Genomic DNA, 20,104 nt, shown 5'->3' with positions numbered 1-20,104 from the left:
CAACACTGGTTTTCTGCCAAAGCAATGACTATCCTAAGGAGAAGAAAATCTACCAAAGAAGAGGATGCTGTTTGACTCCTGGTGCTTGATGAAGAACAGGAAAGGGTGATTACAATGAAAATGTTCACAACCGCGCTGAGGTGAGGGCAAATCCCACACTGGTGGCCGCTGAAGACTCGGTGCCTTCCTCGGTNCCTTAAGTCTTAATAATACTCCAACACTGGTTTTCTGCCAAAGCAATGACTATCCTAAGGAGAAGAAAATCTACCAAAGAAGAGGATGCTGTTTGACTCCTGGTGCTTGATGAAGAACAGGAAAGGGTGATTACAATGAAAATGTTCACAACCCAGCGCTGAGGTGAGGGCAAATCCCACACTGGTGGCCGCTGAAGACTCGGTGCCTTCCTCGGTTACCACCACAAAGGACCTGTGCAGGAACTTCTGTGCCTGCAGCCTGGAGTGTAAGGACATCCCAGGATAGTCAGCTCTGCACACGCTGAAGGCTTCCCCCATCCCCATGGCTGCCAAGACAGCCTCCAGATCATAACCATCTTCCACTTCAAACCGGGGCAAGTGCAAGGTCACGTTCCTTTCTTCCATATGCCCTGGGCTCGTCCACTCTATTAATTTTTCTGGAGTTATTTGATCTATAATCTATTAAGAAAAATAGGAGGGGAAGGTGGTATGATTATCAATACAAAGTTGAAACACTGTAACACTGATTTGTATCAGAAATTACTAATTTTGATAATGAATAAAAGTAGAAATTTCATTTCACTAGACTCTTGCCTTTATATAGCAGGCACTTGTCTTATACTTCTTTATTTAAATTATCTGTGTATATGTGAAAACTCTATAGTATTAAATGAATTTTTAAAGATGAGAAATAAGTTATTCTATCAATCTAATATATATCACTTCATTTTTTACTATTCCCCTGTAGTCTTTTATGAATATATGATATGTAATTTATATATACTAAGTTGTATATTTATATGAATTATATATAATTAAAATGTTAAATTGATATAATTTATATAATACATCTATATTTACATAGTTGCAATCACATTGAATGTCTGTGTTACTTGTTTTAATGTAAACTTATTCACAAGTCTGTATCTCTCCTTAATATCTTCAAACTGATAAATAATAAGTCCATCGAGCTGATAGATTTTGCCAAATATTCATCCATTCATTTTACAGTCATCTAGTATGTATCCATCATGATAGATGCTGATAGAGACTGTGGATCTCAAAATAACGATGATGATGGTGGTGGTGATGAATTTCAAACTAGGTATCCTAGTGTATTTAATGCCGAAATCACTGATTTCACTCAGAAAGGCAATTTTTTTTCTATTGAATTATTTCCCTAAGGCAATCCCCACAACTGGGATTTTGGGGTCAGAGTATGAACACTCTTAAAGCTTTCATACATATTGCCATTTTGCTGTCCCAAGTTTTTCCAGTGTATAATGCTACTAGAGATATTTCACACCAGCAGAATGGCATCTAGTATTATAATAATATAGTACCTATCACTTATTGAGTGCTTCCATGTACTGGACCCATTTTAGAAGATATCTTAGTCTGGGTTTAAATCAAAGGGACTAAATCAAGGCATTCAAGATTAAAGGTCTTATGGATTTGGGATGATTATTGTATGTTGATGTAGGTTCATCCTTGGTTAAAAAAAAATTACCATTCTGGTAAATGATATTGATTATAAGGGAAACTATGTATGTGTAGGGCCAGGGAATACATGGGAAATCTCCATACTTTTCTCTAGATTTTGCTGTAAACCTAAAACTGCTCCCCCAAAAATAAAATCTTTAAAAAGAAATTAAAGGCCCAAGAAAGAAAATCAGGAGGTCTAATCACCTGCTGAACAGGATGCAAATTTTGCTGTATGTGCAAATGCAGTTTTCTGGGAAAAAGGTGCATAGAGATCAACCATTTCTCAGAATGGTGGCTGATCTTTAGAACTCCCATATGACCTTAAATGCTCATTTTAGTTCATCCCCAAATATTTTAGTATTGCTTGTTTTTAATAAACCTGATACCATCCATCTAATGCTCTTCTTTAGACATCCATCTATCGCTGCTGCACAGAATGAGAAATATTTTCTGCTTGGCACTATCAGACACCGGCTCCATATCAGAAGCTCTGTTTCCAGGCTTACCCGGAAACAACCAGTGGGACGCAAAGCCTCAGGAAATGAAAGTAAGATTGGGGAGATGCAAGGTTTTACCTTCTCCAGACCATCTATGTCATTGGGCAGCAACACAAACATGCTTAGGTCACTGTTTTTATATGGAATCCGCAGGATTTGGGCTTGCAAGTCCTCCAGGAAAGTGAAGCTAAAGGAATGGCACTGTGTCATCATTGGCACAGATTTGCTTGTACTCTGCAACAAAGTAACAGAGCATGCCATGTCAAAAGAGGCATAAGACAACAAAGTTAGCTCACCAAAATAATTAGCTCAACACAAAATGATGCTAAAGATCAGAGCCTCAGAGCCGCCTTTGCCATCCACCATGTATGTTTGCTCAAATATGACTTTAGATTTTATATTCCATGTATAAACACATCACGTAAATAAATTAAGGGCCATACCTTATTCAGCCAAAATTCGTCCTCCTTGGTATTTTCTTTCTTAAACTCCCTGTCCCATTGCCCTTTAAAATAAACTATGTTCACCAGCACCAGCTTGGTGAAGCTGTTTAGAGAACCATCTGGAAACAGGTCCTTGATTTTTTCTGCAAACGAACAACAACAACAAAATTGGCCCATCTTCAAAATCACAAGTGCTATGCATGGCAGATAGATGCAGGTGGACTTGACTCATCATTAAAAACTCAGCCAGCTCAGCACCTGAAGGCCTTGCTGACAAAAGGTTTGCTGGCAGAATCGTAGGGAGGTTCTCACTTTGCCCATCGCCTATTTATCCCATTGGATAAATTGAGGTGTGATGGTTAAGAGTTCAAGCTCTGGGATCAGATTGCCTCTATGAGCATTCAGTTTTGTCTCTTACAGGTTGAGGAATCTCGGGCAAGTTATTTAAGCTTGCTGTGCCTCAGTTTCCAAATCTGTAAAACAGGAATAAAACCTGCCTCATAGAGTTATTGCAATATTATTGTGTAATATTATGTGTAAAATATGTGTACTATTACACATATTTACAATATGTGTAAAGCACTTACAACATTATCTGGCTCACAAGAAGCATTCAGTAAGTGTTACCTGTTATTATTTTTACCCATTTGATGTGGTTACCACCCAAAACTTAGAGATTTCTTATATTATTGGAAAAGGGGCTAATGTTTTTGTCTCTGGGTTTAGCCTAGCCTACACTGAATACTGCCTTCAGTCAACCCCTTGATAGGCCCTCTTTTTTCCTGCTCTTTCAAATTCTATTTCATTTTTTGGACTAAGTGTGAAGACCAAAAAATGCATTGTGAAATAATAATGTCTTCCTGATAACTGAAGTTTAAAAAAAAAATGTATTCTGAAACTCTAACACTAAAGTATCAGCTATTGCTCCCCAACGTGTAGTTCCTTTTTATTTTTTTAAAGATTTTGTTTATTTATTTGACAGAGAGAGACAGCCAGGGAGAGAGGGAACACAAGCAGGGGGAATGGGAGAGGAAGAAGCAGGCTCCTAGCGGAGGAACCTGATGTGGGGCTCGATCCCAGAACGCTGGGATCACGCCCTGAGCCGAAGGCAGACGCTTAACAACTGCGCCACCCAGGCGCCCCCCAACGTGTATTTCCATATTAGTAGTCCGTCTGGTATCTCTTATGCATTTGCCTCAATACTAGGGGATAAGGAGAGAGGCTGAAGGGAGGGCTCTGTCAAGTTCTCTGCTGTGGATGGGGCTGAAAGTTGTTATAACACCTGCATGACGCTCAAGTGGAGATGAAGCCCAGGCAGCCCCTGCTGTAGGTAGTAAAGGGGGGGGTAATCAGAAGGGGGAATGAAGCATGAGGGACTATGGACTCTGAGAAACAAACTGAGGGCTTGGAAGGGGAGGGGGGTGGGGGAATGGGATAGACCGGTGATGGGTAGTAAGGAGGGAATGTATTGCATGGTGCACTGGGTGTTATACGAAACTAATGAATCATCGAACTTTACATCAGAAACCAGGGATGTACTGTATGGTGACTAACATAATATAATAAAAAAATTAAAATTAAAAAAAAAATAAGGTGGGTCTTGATGGGAGGAGACTGAATGTTTCTCACTTGACAAAGAGAAAGGAACCACCTTGTGACATTTCCACTTATGGACCCAGACTCAGAAAGGAAGGATCTGATATAAAGGAAAAGATGTGAACCCAACACAGACGTGTGTCCAGTTTCAGGAGCCCCAAAGATATCGTGATCTACAGCCACGTGCAGATCATTCTCCACTATGTGTTTCCATGAGGTTGGCTTTCTGTGGTCCCTCTCTGGTGCACCCTTGACTCTCTCCCATGTGCTGAGACCATTCCACCATCTGTAGTGTCTTTTCCCACTCCTCATGCCCAGTGCTGCCCTTCTAACCCTGAAAAATTTATCTCAAGTCTGCCCCCCAAAAAAAACTTATGCACCCTGGCCCCACATGCAGTGTCAAGCTCAGGTCTTCTCTCGGAGCAGGTACTCAAGGAGTGTTTTATGTTCAGTGACTGATCCATACTCTACCGTTTGTTTGGCTTTCAACCCAGGAATTAATCTTCTTTCGACTTTCATCTGTTGCATTTACAAAATCAACAGGTTCCAGAGAAGCATGGTAATATTTTTCCACATAATCTAAGTATTTCTTTAAGAGGAACAGAGAAGGAATAGAAAGAGGTTGAAAATTCAATCTATCCATTTCATAATCTCTAAATAAATGTGTCTCTACATTAAGATGACAGGCATTGTTAGCAGGGAATTTTAGGACCTGGGCAAATCACTTTGAGTACTTCCATGTACATATTTTGCAGGTGCGATAGGTTTAAGGCAAAACTCAGAATTAGACTGCCAGAATTAAAAAGAAGCTCCCCGAGGGTCTGGGTGTCTAGAGAAGAGGCAGGGGAACACACCCTGTGACGTGGGCTGAGCCAGGGAGTCAGCTTAGCAGCATGCCTCCAGGACCCACAGTCCTAAAAGGGCCACTGGCCATTCATGAATACCACTCATACATGTGGTGGACACAGCAAAACTTACTTGAAGGAAGAGGTACGTCTTTTCTCCAAATAGCCTGTTGGCTATTTTGAGTTCATAATCATTAGTGGGTTTGCCTATCTCATCCAAAAACTCTTGGAATTGGTGATGTATCTCTTCGGTCTTGTCAGTCTTCAAAATCGAAAAAAGATATATGTTATATACATCATGTGCTGTATTCTTACAATAAATTTAGCTTAAGAAAAGAAAATGTTAAGAAAATCATAAGGAAGAGAAAACACATTTACAATACAGTGTTACATTTCTCCAAAAAAATCCTCATCCAAGTGGACCTGTGCCATTCAANATTTGGGATGATTATTGTATGTTGATGTAGGTTCATCCTTGGTTAAAAAAAAATTACCATTCTGGTAAATGATATTGATTATAAGGGAAACTATGTATGTGTAGGGCCAGGGAATACATGGGAAATCTCCATACTTTTCTCTAGATTTTGCTGTAAACCTAAAACTGCTCCCCCAAAAATAAAATCTTTAAAAAGAAATTAAAGGCCCAAGAAAGAAAATCAGGAGGTCTAATCACCTGCTGAACAGGATGCAAATTTTGCTGTATGTGCAAATGCAGTTTTCTGGGAAAAAGGTGCATAGAGATCAACCATTTCTCAGAATGGTGGCTGATCTTTAGAACTCCCATATGACCTTAAATGCTTATATTAGTTCATCCCCAAATATTTTAGTATTGCTTGTTTTTAATAAACCTGATACCATCCATCTAATGCTCTTCTTTAGACATCCATCTATCGCTGCTGCACAGAATGAGAAATATTTTCTGCTTGGCACTATCAGACACCGGCTCCATATCAGAAGCTCTGTTTCCAGGCTTACCCGGAAACAACCAGTGGGACGCAAAGCCTCAGGAAATGAAAGTAAGATTGGGGAGATGCAAGGTTTTACCTTCTCCAGACCATCTATGTCATTGGGCAGCAACACAAACATGCTTAGGTCACTGTTTTTATATGGAATCCGCAGGATTTGGGCTTGCAAGTCCTCCAGGAAAGTGAAGCTAAAGGAATGGCACTGTGTCATCATTGGCACAGATTTGCTTGTACTCTGCAACAAAGTAACAGAGCATGCCATGTCAAAAGAGGCATAAGACAACAAAGTTAGCTCACCAAAATAATTAGCTCAACACAAAATGATGCTAAAGATCAGAGCCTCAGAGCCGCCTTTGCCATCCACCATGTACGTTTGCTCAAATATGACTTTAGATTTTATATTCCATGTATAAACACATCACGTAAATAAATTAAGGGCCATACCTTATTCAGCCAAAATTCGTCCTCCTTGGTATTTTCTTTCTTAAACTCCCTGTCCCATTGCCCTTTAAAATAAACTATGTTCACCAGCACCAGCTTGGTGAAGCTGTTTAGAGAACCATCTGGAAACAGGTCCTTGATTTTTTCTGCAAACGAACAACAACAACAAAATTGGCCCATCTTCAAAATCACAAGTGCTATGCATGGCAGATAGATGCAGGTGGACTTGACTCATCATTAAAAACTCAGCCAGCTCAGCACCTGAAGGCCTTGCTGACAAAAGGTTTGCTGGCAGAATCGTAGGGAGGTTCTCACTTTGCCCATCGCCTATTTATCCCATTGGATAAATTGAGGTGTGATGGTTAAGAGTTCAAGCTCTGGGATCAGATTGCCTCTATGAGCATTCAGTTTTGTCTCTTACAGGTTGAGGAATCTCGGGCAAGTTATTTAAGCTTGCTGTGCCTCAGTTTCCAAATCTGTAAAACAGGAATAAAACCTGCCTCATTGGAGTTATTGCAATATTATTGTGTAATATTATGTGTAAAATATGTGTACTATTACACATATTTACAATATGTGTAAAGCACTTACAACATTATCTGGCTCACAAGAAGCATTCAGTAAGTGTTACCTGTTATTATTTTTACCCATTTGATGTGGTTACCACCCAAAACTTAGAGATTTCTTATATTATTGGAAAAGGGGCTAATGTTTTTGTCTCTGGGTTTAGCCTAGCCTACACTGAATACTGCCTTCAGTCAACCCCTTGATAGGCCCTCTTTTTTCCTGCTCTTTCAAATTCTATTTCATTTTTTGGACTAAGTGTGAAGACCAAAAAATGCATTGTGAAATAATAATGTCTTCCTGATAACTGAAGTTTAAAAAAAAAATGTATTCTGAAACTCTAACACTAAAGTATCAGCTATTGCTCCCCAACGTGTAGTTCCTTTTTTTATTTTTTTAAAGATTTTGTTTATTTATTTGACAGAGAGAGACAGCCAGGGAGAGAGGGAACACAAGCAGGGGGAATGGGAGAGGAAGAAGCAGGCTCCTAGCGGAGGAGCCTGATGTGGGGCTCGATCCCAGAACGCTGGGATCACGCCCTGAGCCGAAGGCAGACGCTTAACAACTGCGCCACCCAGGCGCCCCCCAACGTGTATTTCCATATTAGTAGTCCGTCTGGTATCTCTTATGCATTTGCCTCAATACTAGGGGATAAGGAGGGAGGCTGAAGGGAGGGCTCTGTCAAGTTCTCTGCTGTGGATGGGGCTGAAAGTTGTTATAACACCTGCATGACGCTCAAGTGGAGATGAAGCCCAGGCAGCCCCTGCTGTAGGTAGTAAAGGGGGGGGTAATCAGAAGGGGGAATGAAGCATGAGAGACTATGGACTCTGAGAAACAAACTGAGGGCTTCAGAGGGGAGGGGGGTGGGGGAATGGGATAGACCGGTGATGGGTAGTAAGGAGGGCATGTATTGCATGGTGCACTGGGTGTTATACGCAACTAATGAATCATCGAACTTTACATCAGAAACCAGGGATGTACTGTATGGTGACTAACATAATATAATAAAAAAATTAAAATTAAAAAAAAAAAGGTGGGTCTTGATGGGAGGAGACTGAATGTTTCTCACTTGACAAAGAGAAAGGAACCACCTTGTGACATTTCCACTTATGGACCCAGACTCAGAAAGGAAGGATCTGATATAAAGGAAAAGATGTGAACCCAACACAGACGTGTGTCCAGTTTCAGGAGCCCCAAAGATATCGTGATCTACAGCCACGTGCAGATCATTCTCCACTATGTGTTTCCATGAGGTTGGCTTTCTGTGGTCCCTCTCTGGTGCACCCTTGACTCTCTCCCATGTGCTGAGACCATTCCACCATCTGTAGTGTCTTTTCCCACTCCTCATGCCCAGTGCTGCCCTTCTAACCCTGAAAAATTTATCTCAAGTCTGCCCCCCAAAAAAAACTTATGCACCCTGGCCCCACATGCAGTGTCAAGCTCAGGTCTTCTCTCGGAGCAGGTACTCAAGGAGTGTTTTATGTTCAGTGACTGATCCATACTCTACCGTTTGTTTGGCTTTCAACCCAGGAATTAATCTTCTTTCGACTTTCATCTGTTGCATTTACAAAATCAACAGGTTCCAGAGAAGCATGGTAATATTTTTCCACATAATCTAAGTATTTCTTTAAGAGGAACAGAGAAGGAATAGAAAGAGGTTGAAAATTCGATCTATCCATTTCATAATCTCTAAATAAATGTGTCTCTACATTAAGATGACAGGCATTGTTAGCAGGGAATTTTAGGACCTGGGCAAATCACTTTGAGTACTTCCATGTACATTTTTTGCAGGTGCGATAGGTTTAAGGCAAAACTCAGAATTAGACTGCCAGAATTAAAAAGAAGCTCCCCGAGGGTCTGGGTGTCTAGAGAAGAGGCAGGGGAACACACCCTGTGACGTGGGCTGAGCCAGGGAGTCAGCTTAGCAGCATGCCTCCAGGACCCACAGTCCTAAAAGGGCCACTGGCCATTCATGAATACCACTCATACATGTGGTGGACACAGCAAAACTTACTTGAAGGAAGAGGTACGTCTTTTCTCCAAATAGCCTGTTGGCTATTTTGAGTTCATAATCATTAGTGGGTTTGCCTATCTCATCCAAAAACTCTTGGAATTGGTGATGTATCTCTTCGGTCTTGTCAGTCTTCAAAATCGAAAAAAGATATATGTTATATACATCATGTGCTGTATTCTTACAATAAATTTAGCTTAAGAAAAGAAAATGTTAAGAAAATCATAAGGAAGAGAAAACACATTTACAATACAGTGTTACATTTCTCCAAAAAAATCCTCATCCAAGTGGACCTGTGCCATTCAACCCCATGTTATTCAAGGATCAACTGTGCATGAATATCAATAACTAGGGATTTCAAGGCCATTGGGGTCAGGTTCCACTCTGTCTACACGATTCTATGAAATGGGCCAATGTACACTGCTAAGTGGAATAGATATTGGTATAATCCCTTTGTCAAACCATTTGTTAATATTTAGTGAAGTCAAACATATATAAACCCTACCTCCCGGATATATACTGTAGACCAGTACTGTTCCATAGAAATATAATGCATGTGAACTACATACATAATCTTAAATTTTCCTAGTAACTACATTCTTAGAAGTAAAAAGAAACAGATGAAATCAAATTTAATATTATATTTTACCAAACCAAATCTATCTAAAACATCATTTCAATCTAACTATAATACATAATTATATATTAATATATTAATAATGTATTATTTCAACAAAAATAATATATAAAAATTAACAAGATATTTTACATCTGTGACATTTAAAAAATGTATATTTGTCTCTTTCCCCAGTTCCTAAATTAAACCTTGTAATTTGCTGAAGGATAGAGGTACCAGGAGCATCTTTTGTTTTAATATCTGCTCTTTGATCCCAGTTCCTGACACAGAACTCCTAAAGCCCTTGGAATTTTCTGGTATAGGAGCATCTTTTGTTCTAATGAAACAACTCTTGGTGGGATCCTGAACAGCTTCAACAGCTTCAAGGTGGGGGCTGGTCACCGGAAAAGACCAAACCATAATCAGAAGCTTAGAATTTTCAGCACCATCTCCCATCCTCCAGGGAAAGAAGAGGGGCTGGAGATAGAGCTAATAGTTGACATGCCTAAATGATAAAGCTTTCATAAAAATCCCTGAACCACGGTGTTTAATGAGCTTCAGGGTTTGTGAACACATCCATGTGCTAGAGGGGTGGTGAACTCCAAAGTCCACAGGGACAGAAGCTCTTGCTCTTGGGACAATTTGAGTCCCCACCCTATATACCTCGTCATCTGGCTGTTCATTTGTATCCTTTACAGTAGACTAGTGTTTCCCTGAGTTTCGTGGGCCATTATAGCAAATTATCAAACCTAAGTAAGGGGTAATGGGATCCTCTGATTTGTAGCCAAGTTGGACAAAGTGTGGGTAATCTGGGAACTTACTTCCTTGCAATTGGCATCTGAAGTAGGTCCAGTTTCGTGGAATGGAGCCCTTAATGTGTGGGGTCTGCTCTGACTCCAGGCAATTAATGTCACAAATGTTTAATGTGAGTAAAAAAAATACACATTTGGTGTTGAAAGATTTGTGCGTAGTAAAGCAGTTTTCCTTCCACAAATCTTGAAATTGTCAAGATCTCATACTAAGATCTTGAAATTCAATTTTTAAAAGCAAGGTTCAGAATACTCTGAATTCATGTGCTAATCAGATATACATCTGGCATGTCCTTGGGCAGCTCACTCTATTCATCTGTTTTCTCATCTATTAAGAAAGGAGATCAGAGTAGATGACCTCCAAGACAGGCCCCTGTCCTAACATCCTTTCGGTCAGTAACTCTATTCCTCTTCGTACCCCGTGGCTCACAGCAAAGTCCTGAGGAATGGACAGAGTTGCTATGCAGAGCCGTACAGGTTGCGCCCTGCACAAAGCTGAAAGCCAACCCTCATCCCCATCACCAAGCCAGGGTGGGCACCTGTCCAAGGGGCTGTTCTTTTTTCTAATTCCCACAAAGATTCTGTACAGGCTACTATGCTTGGGAGGGAGAAGGCTCTGAAAACAACTGTGCTCCTTGACTGAGTGGACAGTGGAGCAGCTGTCTGACCCAATTCTGTTGCACAAACTTTGTAAGGAAGCCTGACTCTCCACATACGCCACTGAGCCAACCAGATGACCTGGCCGCGTGGGATTGTGAAATGAACAGCTCATATTGCTGGGCGATTGGAGCCATGATTTTATGAGCGTCTGGGACTGAGCGATGACTACTGTCAGGCAGAGGTGCCCCTCCTGAGAGCTCCAACCGTCTCCAGATGCCAGCCCTGCCTGTGAACTTCCCCACGTTTGAGCAGGTTATCCTTTCGGTAAGGAATACTACTACAACCCTAGAGCTCGAAGAGACCCTAAGAAGTCAGTAGTCCTGTGCTAATATATTTTTTAAATAAAACATCACCAAGGGGCTTAAAATAAGAATAGTATGTAGTAATAGTATTGCCTACTACCACCTCCAGTATTACTGGGTGAGTCACCAGCGTGTTCCAGACACTCCACTGGACACTTCATGGAGGCTCAAAGAAAATAACTTGCCCAAAGTAGTTAAGTGACTGGGACAGGATTTGAACGCCAATCTGTTTAACTCCTAAACCCATTCATTCTGCCACAGGAAATTTTCAGTCTGTGGGCACTTACATCAGAGTGGTCAATGCCCTTAAAATTAAAGTCTCCTCAGGGTGCTTGGGTGGCTCAGTCGGTTGAACGTCCGACCCTTGGTTTCAGTCCAGGTCATGATCTCAGAATCCTGAGATCACACCCCACGTCAGGGGCTCTTTCTCTTCCTCTTCCCTGGCTCGTGCTCTCTCTCTCCCCCTCTCTAAAGTAAATAAATAAATCTTTTTTGAAAAGTCTCACCTTAATATTAAGGGCTTATTACAAGCAACCCTACTTGGCTGGAGTGATTGTAATTGCTTAAAAATAAGTAAGAACTATTAGCTCTCCTACACATTTTCCCAGAGAGCCCACATCAACAAAGCAGCCATCCTGAAGGATACAACATCTGTCTCCTCACCATGTTTTCTTCCGTTTTGATTTTTGAGCTCTCTGCATCTTTTTCAGAGAAAAGCATCTGGAAGGGACAGAAAATAGTATGGTTATGGTCAGAATAGAGAGACTCCTCACACAGAATCAGTAAAATGTTTGTTAAAGAAACCTCCGTGGAAAACAGATAACATTTCTCTGCCTGTGAAATCACCCAAAGGTCTCGACTGCCCATTAATCTCACCTACAGTGGTTTAGCCATTCACGTACTGATCTTTGATGTGTCTTTTATAGCCTAGTGGGGATTATGCAAGTTCTTCCAGTAGGTTCTGTTCTTCACGCTCAATCTTTAATTATGAGGTTAATGACTTTGGACAAGGCCACTCACAAAACCCTGCTCAAAGGAATTTCAAGCACCAGAGAGCAGATGGCATGGCGATATTTGGAGGAGGACGACTACCTGATAGATTTGAAATTGCCCTGTGTCTTCATATGCATTCTCTGTTTCCAAGCCCCATTTCAGGGTCATGCTGGAGGGCTGCCCCCAGAGACGAGCCCGTGCTGGACAGCAAGGGAGCCGCCTTACCTTCTGTAACTGAACTGCGGCGGCTCCTTGGGCCTCCAGGACAAGCATGCCGATGGCAGCTGAAATGCCCACAGGGGAAAAGAAGATGTTGCCGTCATGTACTTTATTCAGCTTTTGGAAGAGAGTAAACCCAAACCGAGTGTATGCTGCACCAGGCGAATCCATGAATATTCCAGCAAGATCTAGAACAACAACAAAACCAAACGAGAACGTTTCATTCGTTTGAATTGCTTTATGTCACAGGAACCCTTCCTGCTTCTCTTCCTCTCCCTGCATTGATTCAGAAAATAGAGATTTTCACCCTCCCAGGGAAAACTCACTGCAGTCTGCTTCTCCCCCTTTTCTCGGCCTTCTCTGGACAGGAGATGTGAATCAATCCGGCAGCATCCGGTGTTCCTGTTCTCATTTCTACAGGCAGCAGGATTAACGCCTCTTCTGTTCTCTGCCAGAGCCTGCCTGTATCTGCCTGCCGCTGCCTCCTCCTGAGCTCATCTTCCCCAAGCAGGCCCAGCCCTTGCCTGTTCCTGTCCAGCTGTCCAGCTGCTGGCCCATGACCAGGCCAAGGGAAGGCCGAGGAATCCCTGCTGACCTCAGGTGCAAGCTGTGTTCTCCAAACCAGCCTTAAAATAATAAGGCTAACAGTGGCTCCTTCTCTGATACTTTCCATTTCTCAACTGATTCAAGATCTAGTCCGGAGAGTGGCAGGACACATTAATTCTCCTAAACCCCAGTCCTTAACTGCATGAAAACTTGACTCTGGACTGAATTTTCCCTGAAGGGCAAAGATATATCACTTTGCCATGGATTATTAAGTAGGGGCAATAGTGTTTTCTTTTCTATACTTTTCTATCTTGTTTCAGGCTTGTACCATGAGTTCGTATTACTTTTGTTATCTCACAGAAAAAGAAGTAATTTTAAAGAGCAATTAATATTTACCAAAATAAATAAAACACATTTTATATTTTCTTCCCCACCAACTATGTTATAACTAGTTTATAAAGGCTTTCAAAAAAAAAAAAAAAACCTAAAACAAGAATGAGATTAATGCAGGATAAAATTTTTTGAAAGCCTAAATATTTTGAAGAGGTTTGGCCATCAAGGGTCCATCCGTGCTTAGTCATTCTATATCTGCTGTTAAAACTCCTGTTTCAACCCCGCATTGCCTCACAGGGATTCCTTGCAAGTTAACTGAGAAATAAAATGAATTAACTTACTGTCAAACAAGATGATGATACGTTGTCATGGCTGTGTAGGCTCTGTACAAAACAAACCCAGCCCAAGGAAAACTCTGCACAACAGAAGTCCATCCTTCAAATCAACAAACATCAACGTGTTTTGAAAACACAGAAGTCTTAAGTGGAAGCCAAAGAAAGAACTTACCTGATTTTTGGAGAGACAGAGGTGGCTGAGTGAGGAGCCAGGAAGCATGGTAACATGAGCTGTTGAGATCTTTAATTTGTAGCGCTCTCTCTGCCTCTCCCTAGTCATTAGCGTTGCATTTCCAGTGAAACAACCTTTGGTTTCTCAATGACAATTTCCCTCGTAAAAATTAGCATGTAATGTTTTTAACAAAACTGAGGATTGGATTTCCTGTTTCTTCCACTCGTGGCCATGAAGTTATGCACTTGTTTTTCTGTGAACTCAAAAAGGGTGCACCTTACAACATAGAGGAATAGCGTTTAAATTCTTAAGTTCCCCCACAAAGGGTTTGGGAGGTCCAAGAATAAAGAGATAAAAATTAACCAGACAGCAGGGGCACCTGGGTGGCACAGCGGTTAAGCGTCTGCCTTTGGCTCAGGGCGTGGTACCGGCCTTATGGGATCCAACCCCACATCTCGCTGGCTGTCTCTATCTCTGTCAAATAAATAATAAAAAAAATAAAATCTTTAAAAAAAAAAATCAACCAGACAGCAAAATAAGACTAAAAGCAGAAGCTCAACCCAGGACCAAAATGGCCAAGTCAAATGAATTTTGACCCAGGTGGAGAGACCATGAAAGGGCCTTCATCCCCAGTGATCTTGGGAATCCCCTGGAAAGAATTGTTCAGAGCACTGGTTCTCCATCTTAGATACACACTAAAATCTCCTGGGAAACAAACAAACAAAAATGATGCCCAGACAACTTAAGTGAGCACTTTCTAGGGTGAGAATCAGACATCAGAATTTTTATCACCCCAGGTGATTATGCTGTGCAGCCAAGGTTGGAAACCGCTGGTTTATAGCCTGACAAAGATCTGATTTAATGCATACTTTACTTGCCGTGGATGTACAAGGCTGTGTCCTGACAAGCCCGGTCTCTGCAATAAAGGTAACTTAGCAGTTGCATTATTTTAAGATATCAAATGCAAAGAAGAAAATGAAAGAAAACTATCTTGCTAGAAAAGAACGAGAAAAAGCAGTGAGAAAAGTTTGGGTAGGCAGTAACCACACACACACACACACACACACACACACACACACACACACTTGTTCTCTTGTTCTCAAGCATTCTTTCCATGAATTATGAAATCCCTCATTTTAGTTGACTCAGCAAACATTTGTTGGGAGTCTACTATGTACCAAACACTGGGTTAAGGACCAATAATTCATAAATCTCCAACAAGCTCACAGATTTCAGGAAAACAAAACTATTTAAAAAAACTCCATAAAAAATTACATCTCCAAATTCCAGTTTTTCCTGCTAATCCTGAGGCATCCCTATTGTCTCTACTAGTCCATTAAAGAAACAGTGCTTGCTACTAGGTATTTATCCAAAGGATAGAAACAGTGATTCAAAGGGGCACAAGCAACCCAATGTTTATAGCAACAATGTCCACAACTGCCAAAATATGGAAAGAGCCCAGATGTCCAACTACAGATGAATGGATAAAGAAGAGGTGATGTGTGTGTGTGTGTGTGTGTGTTTATTACCTGGCCATCAAAAAGAAAGAAATCTTGCCATTTGCAATGATATGGATGGAACTAGAGGATAATATGCTAAGCGAGATAATCAGAGAATGACAAATACCGTATGATTTCACTCATATGTAGAAGAATTTAAGAAACAAACCAGATAAACACAGGGGAAGGGAAGGAAAAACAAGACAAGAGGAAAACAGAGAAGGAGGCAAACCATACAGGCTCTTAACTATAGAGAACAAACTGAGGGTTCCTGGCAGGAAGGTTGGTGGGGAGATGGGCTATCTGGGTGATGGGCATTAAGGAGGGCACCTGATGTAACAAGCACTGGGTGTTATATGCAAGTGATGAGTCACTGAATTCTACCTCTTAAACTAATAATACACTATATGTTAATTAAATTGAATTGAAATAAAAAAATTTTAAAAAATTAACAGTGCTTGGATTATTCTCAGCGTTAGTCTTGGGTAAAGGGTGTGAAGATTTGTCATCGTTGCCAAGAAACAAATCTTAGAAGGACATCTTAGCTCTTCCCTCTCGCCTACAAGTCTGCCGAAGGAGGTAGCTCAGTGATATACCTTCTAAGGGCACGGGTAATGTATGTGCCAATCTCAACACTCACAATTTGCCTTCTGGGTTTTTTTTTGTTTTTTTTTTTTAAGATTTTATTTATTTATTCGACAGAGATAGAGACAGCCAGCGAGAGAGGGAACACAAGGGGGGAGTGGGAGAGGAAGAAGCAGGCTCATAGCAGAGGAGCCTGATGTGGGGCTCGATTCCCATAACGCCGGGATCACGCCCTGAGCCGAAGGCAGACACTTAACCGCTGTGCCACCCAGGCGCCCCAGCCTTCTGTTTTTTTAATATTCTGATTACAACTCTTTCAACAAATTCAAAACTGTATTTAATTAACTTTACTTTCTCATGGTCACTGAGAGATACACCAATTGAGTAAGATTTGGAAAGAATCAGCATTTGGTTATGGAGTTAACCCTGGATGCCATTGAAATGAAGATGCTGGTTTTTAAAAATGGAATGAAACCTTTGAGTTGGCAATAATGCTTTATGTTTGAACATCCGTATCAATATATGTCTTCTAATTCCTTTCTCTGTGACCCTAGACCCCCTGTTGTATGGGCCAGCTACCTCCACAAGCCCTCTGCCTTTTCCTAATGCATTTCCTCTACCAGGCACATTCACAGGGAGGCCTGGCTTTCCCCTGAGGACCACACATCCCACAGTCTTCCCTGGGACCACCACTCATGTCTTAGGATTAGGAAGCAAGGTCCCCATGCCTAGTGTCCTGCTCTTGCTCCTTCTGAAGACTTTCTTCCTTCTGTCACCTTCAGTGTTCCCTTTAGAGACTTCCCCCTTCTTTCCCCAACCATATCTCTCCCCACCTACCATTCTGCACATGCAAGTTCTTTCTGTCTGCTCTAACCCCACCTCCCCTCTGTATATCTTCACAGTCCATGCTGGGGGCATCTCGCACTTTCCTGACCCTCCCCTTCCCTCTCTTCTGTGATCCGCGTACATGGTCACACTCTGGGTGTCGTCGCCACCAGGAACTGCTCCTACTGGAAATTACTGGACCCCGAAATTCCCCCTTCTGGTTACAGTTCTCATCCTTGTTCTTCATAAACCTAATCTTCAATGTCATCACAGCCTCCTATCATTGGACCCTTCCCAAACCTTCTATCTCATTAGCTCCTTCATCCCAGTATCAAAACTATCCCAAAGGTAGAAAATACATTGACAATTAGAAACCATAAAAGTGGTTCCAATGTTTCTGAGTGAGGACATGAAAATAATTAAGCCCCGAACCAGCATACTTGGGGGTTCCCCACCCATCCCAAGTTTTGGCACAACCTCTGCACATCTGTGACTGATACTGGCATGTGACACTTTTCTTCTCCAAGCCTATAATGTATTGGTTGGTGCTGGGTCCCAACCAGATTCCCTTTGCCAGCCAGTGCTCCTGTCACCCGGCCGCTGTTTTGGCTGACGATTCAAATGGGAGTCATGCAGCCTGCCACACCCAGCCAGGGCACACCTCAGCTGTGACTCACTGGCATAAGGATATAAAAGGACAGGACAGTCCCCTTGCATCAAAACAGGACTCAATTTGTAATGTAATTTGTCCTCCTGAGCTTCAGCCAGAGGATCACAGTGAATCCGATCTCTAGCTGAGACCACATGATTGATGAACAGGTTTCCCTTCCCTGTCCCGCTTCTCTCAAGAAAACTCTCTCCTCTCCTCCTCACCCAGAAAATTCCCTGAACAAGAGCCCCTGTCTGCAGCATTGCTTCTCCAGGAGCTAAGACCATTTGTCTTCATATATAGCCCAAGCTCTCTCATTGTTTCTGCTTTCTAACCATTCCTTGGCAATTCTTGCACATACTCTCCTTTAGATGAGTTTTTCCACCAGTTTACCAAGGCCTGTGGAAATTCCCCTGGGGATTTAGATTGGAACCTTCATGTGGGAGAAATTGTCATCCTCACCTACTGAGCCAAGAATATGTTCATCTTACATGTCCCTCGGTAGAGCTTATAGATAGAAAGGAATGGAGAAAAAAAAGATGGAAAACCGGTTTTGTCTTTGCAAGCAAAAATGAAACAAGTATGCCCACTACTGCTGCTCCCATTCAAAATTGAATCAGGTCTAAAGAGAAAGAATAGGAAAAAAAAAATGGAAAGCTCAGCAAATGTGATAAGGTGACTGAATAATTAATTAAGTTTCAAGACCCAGAACAAAATAAAATTATCATTCATGGAGTAATTGACACATACATCATAAGAATTTAAAAGTGAGTTTGGCAAAATTGTTAACAAATATTCATTCATGGGCACCAAGAGATACATATGATGGTAGAACATAGACATAAATTATGCTGTATTCACACAATAAAATACTACACAGCCATGACAAGGAATGAACTAAAGCTATGGACAAAAAAATGAATGAGCATCAAAAACAATATTGATGAAACCAAATGCAAAAGAATATAGACCGTATGATTCTATTTATATGAAGTTCAAAAGCAGGCAAAACCAAACTATAGTGCAGCAAGCCATCATACTGGTCCTACTCTGAAGATGAAGAAAGTAAAAATTGGAAGATGATGCAAGGGGGCAGACTTGGGGTAATGATAATGTTATATTTTTTTTATCTAGACAGTGGTTGCATGAACGTTCACTGTTTGACAAACCATCGAACTCCATGTTTATATTTTTAATAGTTCCACATTTGTGTTATTCATCAGACAGAAACACATGTCTTTTGAGACTTATTCATAAATATTTTATAGTTTTGATATTCTTGTGAATAGGGTCTGTGGTTTTTCCATTCATTCATTTATTCAACAAGTATTATTTGAGCGTTTTCTTTGTGTCAGATACTGGTTTAAGTACTGAGAAACAGCAATGAAAAAGATGTAAAAGATCCCTTCTCTCATCAGACTGACATTCTGCTGGGGAGATGCATACTATAAATAACTATATATAAACTATAAATAACTATAAATAAACGAATGACAAGAAAATCTCAAATAGAATTAAATGCGATGAATTAACTGAAATGTTGAACTTGCAAATAGCTATCACTGGTGTGTAAGAAGGCTTTTTTTTTTTTTTTAATTTTGGGTAACCAGCTAACTAACCATCTTGAAGAACTTCCTTATTTGGTAAACTGTCAGCTAACTCATTTGGATTTTTTAGAAAGACGATCATAAAATCTCTGCATAATGAGTTAGTCCCTCTTTACCAATATTTATTCTTCCGGTGGAACTGTTCCACCAGTTTAATGGAGGCCACCTCATTTCGAATATCTATGCACGCAATTCAGATCAACAAGCATAGCAAGAAGGCACCATTTGTTTTATAAGCTGCACTTTACTATACCAACAGAAGAGGGTACTCTTGAACCAAGCAACATTGCCTTCCTAAAGGAATGTCATTTTTAGCCCCAAAATTCTACACATTTCATTGTGAACAGAAAAAGTTGCCCAACAAACATGCAAAACTACTATAAGAAGAAAATAGTGAAAATCAAAACTTTTCAGTTAATAAAAATGCTCCCCAAGAAATCAACCATGATTGAAAAAAAAATTGCTGCAGCATTTTACCTTAATGAGTTAAATACCACTTAAAAAGCACTTGTGGGGGCACCTGCGTGGCTCAGGCCCTTAAGCATCTGCTCGTGATTTCAGCTCAGGTCATGATCTCAGGGTCGTGAGATCTAGGCCCTCTGTGCTCACCACAGAGTCTCTTTGTCCCTCTTGCATTCTCTCTCTCTCAAATAAATAAATAAAATCTTTTTTAAAAATTGTGAATGCAAAGAATGCTTCAAATCATAATTGCAGAAAATCAGAATGTAAATGAAAAACAAAAAGAAATATGTCATGATTATCTTTGTTCCTTACCATTTTGTTAAGATCAATATGAATCCTTTTTTTTTTAAGATTTTATTTATTTATTCTACAGAGATAGAGACAGCCAGCGAGAGAGGGAACACAAGCAGGAGGAGTGGGAGGAAGAAGCAGGCTCACAGCAGAAGAGCCT

At 40.9% G+C, this 20,104-nt stretch overlaps 1 protein-coding gene across 1 annotated transcript; it reads right to left on the bottom strand.

Annotated features, from left to right (window-relative positions):
* Positions 1–214: 214 nt before the first annotated feature.
* Positions 215–14,085, bottom strand: SERPINB13 (serpin family B member 13). The gene is made up of 8 exons (XM_019797811.2): positions 14,027–14,085; positions 12,647–12,828; positions 12,092–12,148; positions 9,045–9,173; positions 8,538–8,655; positions 6,470–6,612; positions 6,105–6,260; positions 215–653 (listed from the first exon to the last, which is right to left on the bottom strand). Exons 2-8 carry the CDS (start codon positions 12,809–12,811, stop codon positions 249–251), a joined length of 1,173 nt encoding a protein of 390 aa, XP_019653370.2. The 5' UTR covers positions 12,812–12,828; positions 14,027–14,085; the 3' UTR covers positions 215–248.
* Between the last annotated feature and the right edge of the window lie 6,019 nt (positions 14,086–20,104).

Source organism: Ailuropoda melanoleuca, chromosome 14 (genome assembly GCF_002007445.2).
Source record: "Ailuropoda melanoleuca isolate Jingjing chromosome 14, ASM200744v2, whole genome shotgun sequence".
Taxonomy (NCBI): Eukaryota; Metazoa; Chordata; class Mammalia; order Carnivora; family Ursidae; genus Ailuropoda; species Ailuropoda melanoleuca.
Note: the sequence above shows the minus strand (reverse complement) of the source record. Positions and strands in the feature narration are given on the sequence as shown.